At 39.5% G+C, this 17,471-nt stretch overlaps 2 protein-coding genes across 5 annotated transcripts in view; both read left to right on the forward strand.

The window, feature by feature from the left end:
- MAP4K3 (mitogen-activated protein kinase kinase kinase kinase 3) overlaps positions 1–4,958 on the forward strand; it is a 204,989-nt gene extending 200,031 nt beyond the window's left edge. For all 3 annotated transcript variants that reach the window (XM_047851984.1, XM_047851986.1, XM_047851987.1), the window contains 3 exons: positions 180–250; positions 2,792–2,847; positions 3,528–4,958. In XM_047851984.1, coding sequence (XP_047707940.1) covers positions 180–250; positions 2,792–2,847; positions 3,528–3,615 — 215 coding nt within the window. In that variant the 3' untranslated portion in view covers positions 3,616–4,958. The remainder of the gene's footprint in view (positions 1–179; positions 251–2,791; positions 2,848–3,527) is intronic.
- A 147-nt stretch (positions 4,959–5,105) lies between these two features.
- CDKL4 (cyclin dependent kinase like 4) overlaps positions 5,106–17,471 on the forward strand; it is a 59,369-nt gene continuing 47,003 nt past the window's right edge. Inside the window, exons 1-3 of one of the 2 annotated variants that reach the window (XM_047851187.1) lie at positions 5,106–5,308; positions 6,971–7,066; positions 7,556–8,462. The gene's annotated coding sequence lies outside the window, so the exon portion shown is untranslated. The remainder of the gene's footprint in view (positions 5,309–6,970; positions 7,067–7,555; positions 8,463–17,471) is intronic. The other variant, XM_047851188.1, reaches the window with a different exon arrangement.

Genomic DNA, 17,471 nt, shown 5'->3' on the forward strand with positions numbered 1-17,471 from the left:
TCAGTTCTGTCTGGTATATGTATATTTTTAATTTCAAAAGTAAAGATGCCATGTAAACATGGAATAGCTGACATTAGTTCTTAATGGAAGTACTGCTGTGCAAGATAGAGGGACAGAATGGTGCTTATCGGCTGAACTTCTGTACTATTAACAGTAACTGAGCTGTTCTTGCCTGCTAGTTTGCCTACAAGACAGTGTGCTAGCTTTCTGGAAACATGGAATGCAAGGTAGAAGTTTTAGATCTAATGAGGTAAGTAGTCTTTTAAAAATTATGTCCATTAAATAGGCATGAAACTATCAGATTCTACTTCAAACAATTTTCTTTAACTTTGCAAAGTTCCTAATGGATACGAGGAATACTTGATATGCTCGCTGTTGATGTTCAGTGTATTCAGTCTGGTGACGAGGTTCATAGCGTGTGCTCTGCAGCCACCTCTCTTTCTGCATTCACCCAAACGACTTCAGTGCGCATTTTGTGTGTAACCACATACTCACTTTTATATTCGGGACAAGAATTTCCTAATACTGCTAAAAGTGATTTCCTCGCAGCTCTCCCAACTCTCCCAGCCCATCCCTTGGAACAAGAGTGCAGATGCTGGCTCTCCTCGTCTTGAGGCACCATTTCTACTTTGGATTTCAGAAATGATGACCAGAGCAGGCTTATAAGTCAAGGATCCCACATTCCTCTCCAGCCACCTTGCCTCCTATTTCTCTTAACCCTCCTCACTTGGCATTTATAAGACTCTTTGCCCTTTTTCTTCCTACCTAAATTTAACTCCAGGAACGATTTAACTCGCAAGTCTTGTGAGTCAGTTCAGCTCACCATTTCCACCAGAGAGTGCTGGGGTTACAGACATTGTACTTGGCCCCGAGAATATTATAGGCAAGTGAAACCAGAAACTCTCCCAGTACCCCCAAATCAGTCTCAGCAGTATAACTTTCACTTGAACATTAGAGGGAAACGAAACTAACCTTCGGCTCCTCAAGCAAGAAAGCTCGTTTATGCCCCAGTCTGTCATTCTGAGCTCAGAGCATTTCTAACAACCAAGTGGGCAGTGTAGTAGAGCGACCGTCAGCATGAGTTCCAGAGTTGCGACGCCAGGTTCGTTTCTCCGCCCTGCAGTTTAGTACGTATAGCCGTGGCATGTCACTTAGCTCCTTTTCATTTTCAAATGGGAGATAACAATCGTACTTATTACTTCATGGGATGATTAAGGGAAAGGAAGCATGCGATGTGATTGGCATAATGCCTGATTTACAGTAAGTATTCGATAAAAATCCAAGGAGCGCCTGGCTGGCTCTGTCGGTACAGCATTCGACTTTTGATCTTAGGACTGTAAGTTTGAGCCCCACGTTGAGTTGCAGAAGTTACTTAAAAATAAAATCTTAGAGAAAATACAGTTCGGGCTAATATGTTCCTAGCAGTAATTCCCACAAGAGGGTTCACTTCTCAGGAAGATGTTTTAAAATCATCTGTGGAAATTGAACAGGGAATTAAGAACAGTCAACAACTAATAAACACTAGGCAGAGAAAGAAAGGCACCATAGGCAGGATACAAGAGAACAGTTTTTACAAAAAGACAAGGTTGCCCCCAAAATCACCTGAGGGGCTTCTTCAAAGTGTGCCGGTAGCCCTTACTGAGTACTGCTTGTCCAAAAACATGTCGAAGATCAGTCATGAGCACGATTACTGAAGTGAGCATGTTGTATCCTTCAGGTGTGCTGGGTTCCAAAAGAGTTGAGAATCCCTCATGTTTCCAGAATAACTAATTGTAGAGGTACTAATGCAATGGGGAGAAGTTACTGGGACATGACATTAATTTGGAATGTTTCGCGTTCAATAAGCAAAAGGAGTGGGTTTTTCTTTCTTCTGTAGACTTACCTTTAACTCTCCAGCTGGTAATCGGTCACACTGAAGACTTCCTGAAGGCTGTATGCCATCAGAAAACACTATTTCAAGAGACTGGGGGTGGGGGGTGGATATGGGAAAGAAAAATCCTCTGTTGAGCACTCCCATAGCTAGGCATTATACCCACTGATACTTTTAAGAATACTGCACAAGACTACCGCAGAGTAGATATTTTCTCTCCTGTTTTGCAGAAGACAAAACCATTTTCAACAAAATTACGTACCTTGCCCAGTGTCATAGCTAGTAAGTGGGATTCAAATTCCAGTCTTGAGTTTGTCCCATCATGCCACACTGCAGCCTTTTAAAAGTAAAAGGGCCCGATCAAAGTGGCTGGCTGCTGCAGTGGCCTTGCTGTTAGCATTAACCTAACTGACAAAAGGTTTTTGTTAAATAAATGGACTGGGTGCTTGCTTTTAAAGTTTTCCCTTGAGGTCTAGAATTTTGTTTTGTTTTGTTATGTTTTTATTTAACTTCCGGTTAGCTAACATACAGTGTAATAATAGTTTCGGGAATAGAATTTAGCAGTTCATCACTTACATGTAACACCCAGTACTCATCGTAACAAGTGCGCTCCTTAGTATCCACCACCCATTTAGCTCCTCCCCCCTGCCCACCTCCCCTCCAGCAACCTCAAGGTCTGTAATTTAATAAGTAAATGGTTTTCCTATTCTCCTATTTTAGGATTAATTCGAAATTAGCCATGTTTTTCCTAGGCTAACAAATTGACGTATCTCTGTGCTGACTTAACAAGTTAACAGTCATAGAGGGATCTGTTTTCATCTTAGGAATTATGTTTCTTTTTGATAGAGTTATAAATTAAATGCCCATATAAAATTTTGTGCCTTTAACTTTGGAAATTAAATTTATATTTTAATTGAACAGGTAACACAAGAAATTTCAGATAACACAAGAATTTTTAGGCTGCTTGGATCCGACAGGTATGGAAAGGGGTTGTACTAAAAACATAGTACTAAATGTGTTTTATAAAATCCAGCATGAAACTGATTTCATTTTCAAGGGAACTGAAATTTCTACAGTAATATATTCAACATTGTATTTTTCACACCAAAGAATCCACAAGTCAGGAAGTTATAAAGCCTTTGAGAATGTACCTGCTGTTCCAAGTAACAGGAATATATAGATCTGTCAGTACTAATTTTGCATTACGGTGCTGTCCAAAGTGTGATTTACAGCACAAGAAAGAAGAAATACCATATGCTGACAAATAAAACTTTTTGGTTTTAGCGCCAGATAGAATTTTTAGGTTCTATTCTGATATATTTCCTGTTTCTTGAATGACAGATTGTTCTATACTTTATGAGAATTAAGTTCCTCAAAATTATTCCAAACACAGGTTTACCCACCCCCCCCCCCTGCTCCCTGACTCTTAAAACAGCACTGGCTTAGAGGTGGGAGGTGGTGGGCAGCAAAATTACTTACCAGAGCTGGAATTGGTTCTTTAACTATAATGAGTTGCAAATGATGGTCTGCCCACAAATCAAATAAACAGTATTTTATAGAGGCATAAAATGAAGAAGTAATGGAAACTCTTTCTGCTGACATTAGTTTTCAAGAATAACTTTGTTCTGCTACATGTTTTTTTGTTTATTACTTTTAGGGTCGTGGTTTTGGAAAGTAGGCCAACTGATAACCCCACAGCAAATAGCAATTTATACATCCTGGCGGGTCATGAAAACAGTTACTGAGAAATGTTGTGCTTTGACAGTTAACGCCAGAAAAGAAGGACACTACCGCGGCAACATTAACGAATGCTTGAAGCTGTACAAAGGCTGCAGTGACCTGGCTTCAGTTACTTGTAATTTATTGTGGCATGAGACAAGATGGGGGAAATTTCTGTTTTAAGTGGTATGGATATATTTAGCATATTGAACCACACAAGTGCTTAATTCATTGTTAATGTAATCTTTGTACATATAGGCAGTATTTTTCTGTGAAACTTCATATTGCTGAAGACATACACTAAGAATTTATGTAGATAATGTACTTTTATGAGATGTACAAGTGAGTGTCTTATCTGTACAGATGTAAATGTTGATGAAAATGCAATTGGGGTTAATATTTTAAGAATTCTTTAGTATATTCTTGGGTGTGGCTATATTACAAAACGGGATGCTGGCAATGAAACAGTACATTTAACACTATTGTATTTTTATTATATGTAATTTAGTAATATGAATATAAATCTTGTAACTTCCAAATTGTAATGGAGGCTATAATCATTTTATAATCTTGTTTTTAATTTTAATGCAAGTACACTGGTGTTTATATTTGCACAGAGTATTGATACGTGATGTATTAAGTCACAAAAGTAAGCTGTGACAATGTCAATATGCATTTGGCCCCACGACATCTTTTTTAAATGTCTTTGGATTGTTTTCTATGTGAAACAAACCAATTAACCACCTGTTGTAGTAACTGGTCTTTTTATATTTAAGCAGAATCCTGTAAGATTGTTCGTGCTTAAAAATATACCTTTGAAAAAATTTTGAATCACAGAATAGCGGTACCTATAATAGTGACGCTGCAATTGTTGTCAGAATTACAGTGTGCACAAAGAATAAATCAGCGTTATTAGAGTCCACACTAAACATTTCGTATAGTCACGTTGAAGAACTATAACATTCCATCGAGTGGAGTGGTTCAAATTTCTAGTGGGATTTTTACTTTGGTTGGCCTTATTTTATGCTCGTTTTCCTATTTCTTTTGACTTAGAGTATTAATACATGGCCAAAATAATTTAGTTACTACCTCATATAAACAATATAATGGTTACTACACATCACAGGAACTTAGCTTTGGTTTAAAGTCATTTTTGATTGCTTTTTTCCAATGGAATATGTATATACCAAGTTTTAGCAAAAATGCACACTCTGGCTCTTTTTTGGTATATGTTCTTTATATTTTAATGTGGGTATATACACTAGGAACAAACTAAATTGTGATTTATGGTCTTCACTTATTTTAATTGATAATGCTTTTAAATATGTTTTTGATTGTACATAGTGTAAAATAAACATGTTTTTTAACACACGGTTGTACAGTAGCTTGTTATCTGGCTTAATCTGTATAGAGTAAGACTAAAATATATTAAGGAGAAAAAAACGTTTACTTATTCTGCATACCCATTCTGGTCCCTCAGATCATATTTTTATTTGATCTGTCATCTCAGTTTCATAAAGGGGCATCATCTATAGAATCTTCAACTTTCTGATGAGGAAGATCAAAACATCCATAGTCTTAGGAAGCAGGTGTCGGCAAACGTTCCTCATCCCAATCCTGCTCACCATCTGCTTTTTGTAAATAAGGTTTTATTGGAACACCACGCCACATACTCGTTTATGTGTTGTCTGTGGCTGGATTTGCTGTACAGTGACCGAGGTGAGTGGTTCCGAGAAAGCTGTATGGCTTACAGAGCCTTAAATATTTACCAACTGGCCCTTTATAGAAAATGTTGTCGACTCCTGGGTTACAGAAAGGAAGGGGACAGTGTTGGGGAATGCAGTTCTGGAGGTTAAGGAAGGGGACACTTGGGTGGGAAGAACTGGATTGTGTGTCGTGAGGCGCCATTTCTACTCTTGCTAGTTTCACTACCCTTCTCTGTGACTTTAGGTAATTTACTTGACTCTAGAACAGTTTCCTTATTTAAAAACATGACTCTAAGTCATATAGGTATAACATTATCATCAATTTGTTGAAAAACAGAGACTCATGGAATTGATTTTCAAGAAATCAAGAGCTGTTCTTGGCATTTATTGACAAGGCTGTCGATCCTTTTTCTGGGCCAGTTTTTTCTAGTTTCCGAGTCCTATATGTTACATAAAGGGTCACATCTCAAAAAAGATTCAACCGTCATATTTAATTGTCAAACAGAATTCTTCCCAGAAATGCAACTGGTTTGTAGGTCACTCATGGGCTTTTTAAAAATGTGGACCCCTGGAATCACTCCCTGGGGATGAGGCCCAGTGACATATTATTTTTATAAAGTTGTACAGATTATTCTGATGTGCAGCCCCTATGTGGGAAACACTGGTTGACTTGAATTTAAATCAGTTTTCTGAGGGTGGTCCAAGGATCACATGCCTCAGAATAATCTGATGACCCTTAAAAATGCAACTTTGTAGCTCTACCTGGTAAGTTTTGACTAAGGATCTTTATTCACTCAAAAGGAAAAGAGCCACTCACCTAAATGTTGGAAACTATTTTATCTTCATTAAACAATCTATCTTGTGAGCTAGTTTCTTAGACATTAGTGTTGAGATGAGATTGGTTGTTTCTGGGCCCATTGCCATCATTCAGCTTGCAAGTGCGCCACTGATTTCAGAAGAGATCAGGAAATAAAGAACAAATAGCAGTTTTCACCATTGTTAGAAAGAGATGAAAATGTGTGCTATACAAAATACTAGGTAAGCACTAAGAGCCTGACTTGAGGGAATATGGTAAGTGCCCAGGGCTGTGTGCCAGGTGGCTATCCTACATGCTTTATATAGATTCTCCCACTAGAGCACCACAACAGCCCAGTGAGTAGGTATTGTTAATGCTCTTTCACAAATGAAGAAACAGGCACATACAGCTTAAATAACTTGCCTAAGAATAAAGCTGGTAAGTGATAGAGCTAGGATTTAAACCCAGGCCACTTGGTTCAAAGTGCATACTCTTTAAGTACCATACTAAAGTATGTATTCCACAGAATACAAGCATTATATATATCCACTGCCCTCTAAAATATAAGCATTTTCCCCCCAGGAAATTAGATTTATTTTCACCAGGAGTTGGATTCCAAATTCTGACTCTCACTGTGTCTTGCAACAAGAGAAATTAACTTCCTGTCTTAATTTATTTTTGCTTTGTCAGAAAGCATTTTCTTTATTCAAAGTGTTTTATATTAGAATAAGGATTTGCATAAAATTACAACTAAAGCTTATTAAGTCTAGTCAAAACTCATTGCAAAGACGTGTGTATGTGTGTGTGTGTGTGAGAGAGAGAGAGAGAGAGAGAGAGAGAGACTCCATTATTTAACGAACTTCTATTGATAACTTTCAGTGTATCCAGACACTTCACTGGCACTGGAGAAAAGATGGAAAAGGCGGCATTTCCAGTATTCAAGGAGCCCATTTGGTTGAAAAGCAATAAAGAAAGGTACAAAAGGCTGCACTGAATTCTGCTTTGGGAGAAGGAAAGCCTTTATGCAGAAAGTTCTATATAATCCAGGTTGTTGATGGATGAATAGTTTATGAAGTGCAGGAGAAAAGGGTAGCAAGCTGTAGGCTAGATAGATCTTGAGTGCAGGTGCAAGGAACAGTGGTGATACATGCAGCTGAGTTTAAGGTGCCTGGAGCACAGCAACAGGGCATGAAGCTAGAAAACAGGTTGGGCCTGACTGTAGAGGGCTTCCCCACGAGAAAGGAGCTCTAGTAGTCTATAGTTTCAGGAACTTCATAGATGGAACACATGACCATGGAAACAGGCCGCTGGGTTTGCGCGTAGTGATCACCTGTGTCCTTACTGAGAAAATTTTCTACAGCATGATGAAGGCAGAAATGGGTAGATGTGAGTTGAGGTAGATTTGAGGGTATGCTTGGTCTTGAAGGAGAAAGGAGATAAACATTTCTGGCTTTGTTTTCTAAGCAAATGAAGGCAATGGAAAACTGAAGATGAGAAAAAGGGAGTAGAGCGACCTGAAGGAAGAAGGGGAAGTATGGCCACCCCAGTCGGCATGATGGGGAGCATTGTACTGATGCTAAACAAAGTATGTATGTGCTCATTAACATAGCATTTTTAAGTTCCTGTTTGGAAACAAGAAGAGTAAGCTTTGCCCAAAATGATACTGTCCAGTGTTCATCACATTATTTGCCTGACTTGCTTCCTCACTGGCTGGCAAATTGGTCTCTCTGAATCAGCTCCACATACTACTACCCTGCTCGCTGAATTATGAAAACGGCAGCAACGTGTACCATAGCTAATAGCTGCCTGTCACGGAAAAGCCTCCAGAAGTTTGCTGAAAAGCTATTTGGACAATAAAAGCAGGACTGAAAAGTACTAATAACAGAGGATCTGACAAACTGAAGGTCTCCGCCCGGGCAAGGAAACAGCCTCCTTTCAACGTTTACATGCGCTTAATTTTAGTGCTCTTGAGGACTCGGAGAGGAACAGGACTTCGTACAATCAAGTGTTACTGGACAAGTAGCTTAAATATTTCCTGAGCGCCTTCTTCGGGGCCCCTTCGGGGTTCCAGAGAAGAAGCTTCTCCTGTGTCTGCACTACGACGTTGCGGCCCTGCCAGACGTTGCCCACCGACACAAGGCGGCGGGTCCACGGCTTCCCCGGCAGCAGGGGCGGCGGCGGGGGCGGGGCGGGGGGACCGCTCCGGAAGTCGCCCTGCCCGCGCGCCCTGAGCGTCCGGTTGCCCGGGAGACGCCGTGGCCTTCCGCTCCGCCGTCGCCGTGCGGGTGGCTGCCGGCGCACAGCGACCCCCGCCGGGTTGGGGCCGCTCGGGGCTGCGCGAGATTACGTCGCCACGGTCTGGGTCCGCTCCGTAAGTGGAGGCGCTAGCGGTGGGTCGGGGGCCTGCGGGCTGGCGCGAGGGGCTGATGGCGAGAGAAGTGGGGTCTGCTCGCACGCTCCCAGAGAAGGGAGAGTTCCCGAGGGCAGGGGAGCGGGCTGCCTTCCCTTCTGGTAGCCTCCGGAGGGACGGGGAGGGTGGGGGCGAGGGGCTAGAGGTGACAGGGTGCTCCCGCCAGCCTCACGCCCCACCCGCTGCGGCTCCCTAGGAGCTAGAGGGAGATGCGGTCCTGGAGTGGCGAGCGGCGGCGGGAAGGTGGCAGAGCGGCGGCGGGGGCGCACCCGCGCTTTGGGAGACCCTTGTGTGGCCGAGAGGCTGGACTGCCATTGAAGGGTCGAGACCTCTTCAGAGGCCTGGAAATAAAGAGGACTATGCCACGCTTCCAGATATGCGTACAGATGAAATGTGGTGGTTGTTTTTTTTTTTTTTTAAACAAAATTAGTTTCTTGGGTTATATAAATTATATGGTCTTCTGGTTTCCTGGGGAGTGCTTTCAATTCATCTGTGCCATCACCAAGACAAGCTTATTAACAGGTGTGTGTACTTTCGAGGTTCTGTAATTCAGGGTTATGTTCATAAGATAGATGCAGATGGGTCTTGTAGCCCACTTTCCGGGTCAGTTTTATAAAGACGAATACTGCAAGTTTGGTTGCACTGGAAACACTACTAACAACATAGCACATGGTGAGTTGAAGTCTGCAGAATCCACCTGGTCTGGCCTGGTCTTGAAAAGGTCTCCTTTCCCCCTAATTCCTAACGCCACCATTTGCACCAGTTTCTTATAAACTTCAGGAAATGTGTCAGTATTTTTTCACCCCATTACTCTCCTGTTTCTTAATTTTGTTTTTCTTCCCCCTGCGCATTCCAGAGGCTTGCTTGAGCCCTCAGGACCTGCTTTGTGATACAACCATGGAAAACAATCTGCCTCCCAGTGTTTTCTCTGTTTCTGTGTGCATCATTTCCTTAAGACTAAGGAAATTAAAAAGAAAACTTTCAAAGAATTTAATGATCCACTCAAGTATCGTATCCATCTTTCTGTATTTACCAGTGGGCCTAAGTGTATATCTGTTTTTACCTTTGTACACAGAACTTCATGAATTTAACAGATATTTGGTAAATTGTGAAGTCAGGAGACCCCATAGCCAAGATATATATATATATATATATATATACATATATATATATATATATATACACACACACACATATATATATTCTATATATATATTCTATATATATATATATAGTATTCTATATATATATAGTATTCTATATATATATTGTATTATATATATATATATAGAGAGAGAGAGAGAGAGAGAGAAGGTCACTAAGGACAGTGAAAAATATTTTCAACCAATTTCATCTATTCCCTGGCAATAGCTATATCACTGCTTAATCTTGATTTCCTGCCCAGATACTATATTAACAACCAAAACGTGATTATTTCCTTTGCTTAAAAGAGAGTGATTTCACATAATTAGCAGAAAGGTTAGAGAATAAAATTACGGAAGGACTTCAATAGGTTGAGCACCTGCCATGTGCCAGTCGATGGGCTAAGGATGCAAGTCGGATGTAATGAATAATGCGTAAAAAAGGAGTGGGGAAGTCATGAACACAGTATGTGTGCAGAGAAAGATTGGGGTTGGGGAAGGCTAAGAGAAAGGACATTTGAATTGAATTGCAAAAGATGAGGATTTCAGGGTCAGACCTTCCCAGCAGTGGCATAAGCAGAGACAGATCTGAAAATGTCTGGGGAAGAATCTGAGGAGCATCGTGGGAAAGGTCCATTGGGACCAGAGTGTAAAGGACTGTAAATATCATATTGTAATCTGAACTTTATTCTGTGGCATTAGAGGCCATAGGACATTTCTGAGGAAAGGCAACATCTGAGGATATTGATGTTTGAGAAAGATGTCTTTGGTGTAATGGAAGTTGATATGCAGGAGAAAAGTGAGTTAAGACACTTCAGTCCCACCATATATAGGTTTTTTAAATAGCTGCATTTTGATATAATAATTTCAAACTTGAAAGAATAGTACAATGAACTCCCATACATCTATGTGATTCATTAATTATGCTCCATTTGTCTTATGATTTCCTTCCTGTCTCTCCATGTATAAATACATGTATATTAATTTTCCTGTCTGTACCTTTTGAGAGTAAGCTACAGACATCATGCCCCTTTACCCTTACGTATAGTTCAGGTATATTTCCCAAGAACTAGGCCATTTTCTTACATAACCACAGTACGGATTACATAAATCAGGAAATTCAGTACCTATTCCACAGTCAATATTTAATTTTTTGTTTTTACATTTTTTTTTAATTTTTTTTAACGTTTATTTATTTTTGAGACAGAGAGAGACAGAGCATGAACGGGGGAGGGTCAGAGAGAGGGAGACACAGAATCCAAAACAGGCTCCAGGCTCCGAGCTGTCAGCACAGAGCCCGACGCAGGGCTCGAACTCACGGACTGCGAGATCATGACCTGAGCCGAAGTCGGCCGCTCAACCGACTGAGCCACCCAGGCGCCCCTTACATTTATTTATTTTTGAGAGACAGAGAGAGACAGAGCACAGCGGAGGAGGGGCAAAGAGAGAAGGAGACACAGAATCTGAAGCAGGCTCCAGGCTCTGAGCTGTCAGCACAGAGCCCAACGCAGGGCTCGAACTCACAGACTGTGAGATCACGACCTGAGCCGAAGTCAGACACCTAACCAACTGTGCCACTCAGGTGGCACCACAGCCGATATTTAGATTTCATCAATTAGCCCAAGTATAATTCTTTATAGTTATCCCATTCAAAAACTCAATTTAGCATCACACATTGCATTGCATTTCCTTTTCAATCTTTTCAGTCTCCTTCATTCTGGAACAGTTCTTTGACCTTTGTCTTTTATGACCTTAACATTTTTTTAAGAACACGGGCCAGTTATTTGTAGGATGCCAGAGTAAATTTGTATACTGTTTCCTCATGATCCGATTCAGGCTTTGCATTTTGGGCAGCGGTACCACTGAGGAGATGCTGGGTCCTTCTCAGGGGTACATTTGCCTTTTCTAGAAATTTCATGTAAATGGAATCATATAATATGTGTGTGGGTGGGGAGCTGTCTGGCTTCTTTCACATAGCATATGTTTTCAGTTTTATTTTTTTATGCGCATCACACTATAGTATGAATCAATACTTTCCTTTTAATGCTGAACAAGTATATCATTGCATGGATTTTCATTCATTAGTTGATGGGCATTTAGATTGTTTTTAACGGGAGCTCTTATGAATAATGATACTATAAACACTTGCATACATGTCTTTGTATAGACCTATTTTTATTTTTCCTGGATAGATACCAAAGAGTGGAAGTGCTGTTTCTGTTTAACTTTTATTTTAAATTTGTGTTTAACTTTTAAGATATTACCAAACTGTTTTCCAATGGGACTGCGCCATTTAGCCTTCCTACCATTAATGTGTGAGAGTTCCAGTTTCTATGCATCCTTATCAATCCTGGATATTGTCACTCTTTGTCTTTTACTCCTTCTGGTGGGTACATAGTGGTATCTTATTGTGGTTTTAATTTACATCTCCTAATGACTAATAGCACCCTTTCATGTGCTTATTAGACATTCATATATCTTCTCTGGTGAAATATCTATTCAAATCTTTTGTTCATTTCTGGGGTGACTGGCTGGCTCAGTTGGTAGAGCATACAACTCTTGATCTTGGGATCATGAGCTCAAGCCTCATGTTGGGGTAGAGTTAACTTAAAATCTTTTGTCCATTTTTAAGTTGGGTTATCTGGCTGCCTGATGAGTTGTAAGAATGCTTTATGTATTGTGGATACAGATCCTTTCCTTTTTTTTTTATATTTATTTTATTTTTGAGAGAGAGAGAGACAGAGTGTGAGCAGGCGAGGGGTAGAGACAGAGGGAGACACAGAATCTGAAGCAGGCTCCAAGCTCCAAGCTGTCAGCACAGAGCCCAACTCAGGACTCTAACTCACAAACCGTGAGATCATGACCTGAGCTGAAGTCGGACACTTGACCGACTGAGCAAACCCAGGCGCCCCATGGATACAAATCCTTTATCTAATGTTTTCTTTAGACTCTGTCTTGTTTTTTCATTTTCTTACTGGGTCAGTTTTTTTGAAGAGCAAAAGATTTTAATTTTGATGAATTCCATTTTATCAATTTTTTTCTTTTATGTATCATGCTTCTGGTGTCGGATCTTAGAAATCTTTGCCTAACTTAAGGTCACAAAGATTTTTCTCTTAATTTTTGCTAGAAGTTGTACAGTTGTAGCTCTTACATTTTGATCTGTGATGCATTTTGAGTTAGTTCTGGTATATTGTGTGAGGTACTTAAGTTTTTTTGTTTTTGTTTTTATTTTATTACATATGTACACCAACTGTCCTAGCATCATTTATTGAAATGATTGAAAACAATCTTCTTTTTTCATTGAATTGCCATTGCATCTTTGTGAAAAGCAATTGACTATAAATAAAAGGGTCATTTCGTGACTGTCCATTCTGTTTCACTGATACATATGTCTGTCTTTATGCCAGTACCATATTCTTTTCATTTACTCTAATTTTATGGTAAAATTTGAAGTCAGGTATTGTAAGTCTTCCAGTTTCTTTTTATTCCAGTTGCTTTGGCTGTTCTGGGTACTGTGAGTTTCCATACCAATCTTAGGTTCATCTTGTCAATTTCTATCCCCCAAAAAGAGTCTGTTGGGAATCGATTTTTGTTGTTTTTGTTGACTTGTTCTCCCCCACCCCCTTCCCCCACCGCCCTTGAGTATCAGAAACACTTTCCTTTTGCTTAGCATCCCTCATAACGTTTTAATTGGAAACTGGGCATTTCAGATAATACATCAATCCTGGATTCCAGTTTTCTCCACTGAGGATTTTTTTGTGGGTTGGTTTTTGTGTTTGCAACCTGCCTGTATTCTAGAATCTACCTCCTTCCAAACGTGTGACTGTTGATGTCCGTGTTCAGTTTTTTAATTATTTTAGCCTGGCTTTCTAGGACTCACCACTGTCTGCATAGTTTGGTGGTCACCAATAATTTGAGCAGCAGTGGTACTTAAACACCTCTAGGCATAATCCTTCATCCTCTTCCAGTGGACCAGTGCGTGGGTTGGGCAGCGCATTCAGAGTTCAGTCAGCCCTCAAATCTGCCTCAGGACCCTACTGGGTCTTCCCTCTGTATGCCTCAGAGTTTCCCAGTTAGCCAGAGATATGTGGAAAGCCAAACTACCCCTTCTGGGGCTCTTCCATGATCTTCCCATAAATTTTTGGCTAGTCTGCAGCTCACTCCACCTGGAAGTACATCCTTAGGCTTACAAAGCTGTGGGGCTTTCCCCCATTGGTTTCCTCCTGAATTTTACTGACAGTCCTGTCACGGGTTTTCAGCCTGTCACGGGTGTGAGCCATATCAAGCACATTTTCCCTTGGAGTAAGGCTTCTGGTTCATGGCCAGTTCACAGTAGTTGTGGCGGTGCCCCTGCTGAGCTGGGGGGATGAGGGTAGAGGAGGAATGGCAGCAGGTCCAGGCAGAAGCCACAGACCCCCCATTGTTCTTAAGTGGAATTCTAACTGATCATGAATGAGTACTTCTCAATTTGTTTTTTACCTTTGGTTGATTTCCAGAGCCCCCAAATTGTTATGGGTTGGTTCGGGCTTTCATTTTACTTTTTTGACAATTTTCCCTGGCCTTGTGTTTTCGGGAGAGAATTTACCAACCTCTTTACCCCACAGTAGTCAAAGTCTGACCCCTGGTGCTTTTTTGTGGGATTTTAAAAAAATAAACTTTCTTTATTTCTTATGCAGAAACCACTTTATTTTTTTTTTTTAATTTTAATGTTTATTTTATTTTTGAGAGAGACAGAGAGAGAGAGAGAGAGAGAGAGAGAGAGAGAGAGAAAGCATGAGCAGGGGAGGGGCAGAGAGAGGAGGAGACACAGAATCCGAAGCAGGCTCCAGGCTCTGAGCCGTCAGCACAGAGCCCGACGCGGGGCTTGAACCCACAGACTGGGAGATCATGACAGACCCTTAACCAACAGACACTTAACTGACTGAGCCACCCAGGTGCCCCAGAAGCCACTTTAAATTCTCAACCTTTAATCAGGTAAATTTTCGTAAATGGTATTTTTCTAGAAAATTATTCATTTCATCTAAGTTTTTAAATACATTTTTATAGATGCCTGCATGGGGCACCTGAGTGGCTCAGTTGGTTGAGTGTCTGACTTCAGTTCAGGTCATGATCTCACAGTTCGTGAGTTCCAGCCCCGCGTGGGGCTCTGTGCTGACAGCTCGGAGCCAGGAGCCTGCTTTGGATTCTGTGTCTTCCTCTCTCTCTGCCCTAACCACCCTCCCTTTCTCTCTCCAAAATAAACACTTAAAAATAAATAAATACATAAATAAATAAAAATATAGATGCCTGCAAAGTAGACTCATGATTTTTGAAAAAAAATTGTTCTGTTTTATTACCTCTTGTTATTTCTTATTTTGTATATTCATTCTTTCTCCCTTTTTTCTTGAATAAGGTAGTTATAGGTTTGTTTAATTTTTTTAAGGAACTAGGATTTGGGTTTATTAATTAGATCTATTATTTCTGCTTCAATGTTATTGTTTCTCGTGCTTTATTTTGGTTTATTTTGTAGTTCTTTTTTAGATTATTGCATTTATTTATTATTTTTACTCTTTTATCTTTTCTTCTATATTGTTTCGATCCCTGGATTTTATCTCTCAATTTCTGTATGTCAGGGTGTCTCAATCATGGCATTATGAACTTTTCAGATAGACCATTCTTCTTGTGGGGCTCTGTCCTGGGATAAATATTTAGCAGCATTCCTGGCCTCTACATACTCATAACAATAAAAAATGTCTCCAGACATTGAAAAATTCCTCTGAGGAACAAAATGACCCCCCGTTGAGAACCCCTGCTTTAAATGTATCTCATTGATTTTGATATGTAGTGTTTTCATTATTTTTTTTTTTAGTTCCATTATTTCAGTTTGCGTTTCCCCCTCTACCCAGTAGGTATTTAACTGAAGGCTTTTTTAGTTTGTAGGTAGAAGGTCTTTTTTTTTTTATTATATATATATATATTTTTTTAATTGTATTAATTTCTAGTTTGATTGTGATCAGAATGTTTTTATAATATTTCTAGTTTTTTAAACTTTCTGATGTGTGCTTGAGAAGAAGGTAGATTTTAGATTATCAGAGTATATAATTCAATATATCTGTCTCCTAAAGATCTACCTTATTGGTTTCATTGTTTAGGTATTCTGCATAGTTACATGTTTTTTTGTTTTGTTTTGTTTTTTGTTTTTTGTTTTCCATTGGCCTTGCCTTTTCCTCAAACTGGTGTGTTTAAGTGTCATGATTAATGTGTTTCTCTACATGTCTCCTTACATGTCCTAAATAAAGTTTCTGCTTTATAACAGTAATTGCTATGTTATTTGAGGGCTGTTATATCTTCATTGTGAATCGTGGCTTTTAGCATTAAAAATTGCCCCCCTTCTGTTGTATTTAATGCTTCCTGTAGCTTTAATTCTATTTTGTCATAAATCTCCTTTCTTAAGATTTCCATTTGTCCTGAATACCTCTGTTTGTCTTTTTATTTTTAACCTTTCTGAATCACTTTGTCTTAGATGTGTCTCTTGCATATAGCTTATAGTTGAATCTAGCTTTGTGAGCCAAATTGAAATCTTTTTCATTTAATCAATGAGTTAAGCCCACACATATTTATTGATATAACTGATATTAGTCTTTACCCTGTCATATTGTTCTATATTATAATTTTTACATGTATAATGTTAACCCTGTGTTCTTTCTCTATGTATTGTGTTTGATTTTTATTTCTTAGACTTCTTTGGGTATTTTTTTAGTGCTCTCAGTCCATTTTCTTATTTAACTTTTTATTCTCTGGTTTGTCTGGTTTTTTTTCAAGTTTATTTATTTATTTTGAGAGAGAGAGAGAACATGCACGTGTAGGAGGGGCAGAGAGAGAGAGAGAGAGAATTCCAAGCAGGCCCCACAGTGTCAGCATGGAGCCCAATGCAGGGCTCAAACTCACAAACCGTGAGATCATGACCTGAGCCAAAATCAAGAGTTGGAGCTTAATCAACTGAGCCACCCAGGTGCCCCTAGTTTGCCTCTTTTTAATGGTGTATTTTACTCCTATCTATTTAGTTATCAATTTATTCTGCTTTCTTTGTTCCTTTTCCATTATTTAAACAGATCTTTAATTGCATTACCTTCTACATTGTCAGCATTTCTAACTTTTATATATTATTCTTCCACCCTTGTCCCCATCTTTGCTCTAGTCATCAATTAAATATATTAAATGCTCACTATAAATCTCTTCTTGAAGTTTTCCCAATCAGCTCTTGGCTGGGTGAAAGTTTCCTCTTGTAGATTCTTTAAGAGGGTTCATGAATACAATATTCCTGGAGGTCTTGCATATTTTAAACTGTTTATGTATGATTTTGCTACTTGAAGGACAGCTTGGTTGAGTGTAAAATCCTTGGCCTTCACTTTCTTCTCTTGAATCTCTTGAAAAGGCTACTGTTGCACTGTGTCCTGTAGACAAGGTTGATGTCACTCTCTTTCTCTTATGGCTGCAGGATATGAGAGTATTTGTTTTGATAGTTTTATTCAAATATGTCCGAGTTGATTGTTCTGATTTAGTTTTGCCAACTACCTGACGGGCCTTTTCAGTTTGTACGCTTTGACTTTATTTCGCTGCCAGAAAAATTTCACGGATTATACTTTGAGCTATTCGTTCTGTTCCACCATTTTGTTTTCTTCTTCGGAGACTCTAATTACATGTGTTGGGTTGTCTTTGCCTGTCTTCCATTTCAACCACTTTCTCTCTAAACTCTCTTACTTTTTCTTTTCTCATTTTTAATCTCTTAATTGTTGTTCTGTCTTTTTTTAATGTCCCTTATTAAGTTTTCATTGGAATCTATTCTTTC

This window comes from Prionailurus viverrinus, chromosome A3 (assembly GCF_022837055.1).
Source record: "Prionailurus viverrinus isolate Anna chromosome A3, UM_Priviv_1.0, whole genome shotgun sequence".
NCBI classification, from domain to species: Eukaryota; Metazoa; Chordata; class Mammalia; order Carnivora; family Felidae; genus Prionailurus; species Prionailurus viverrinus.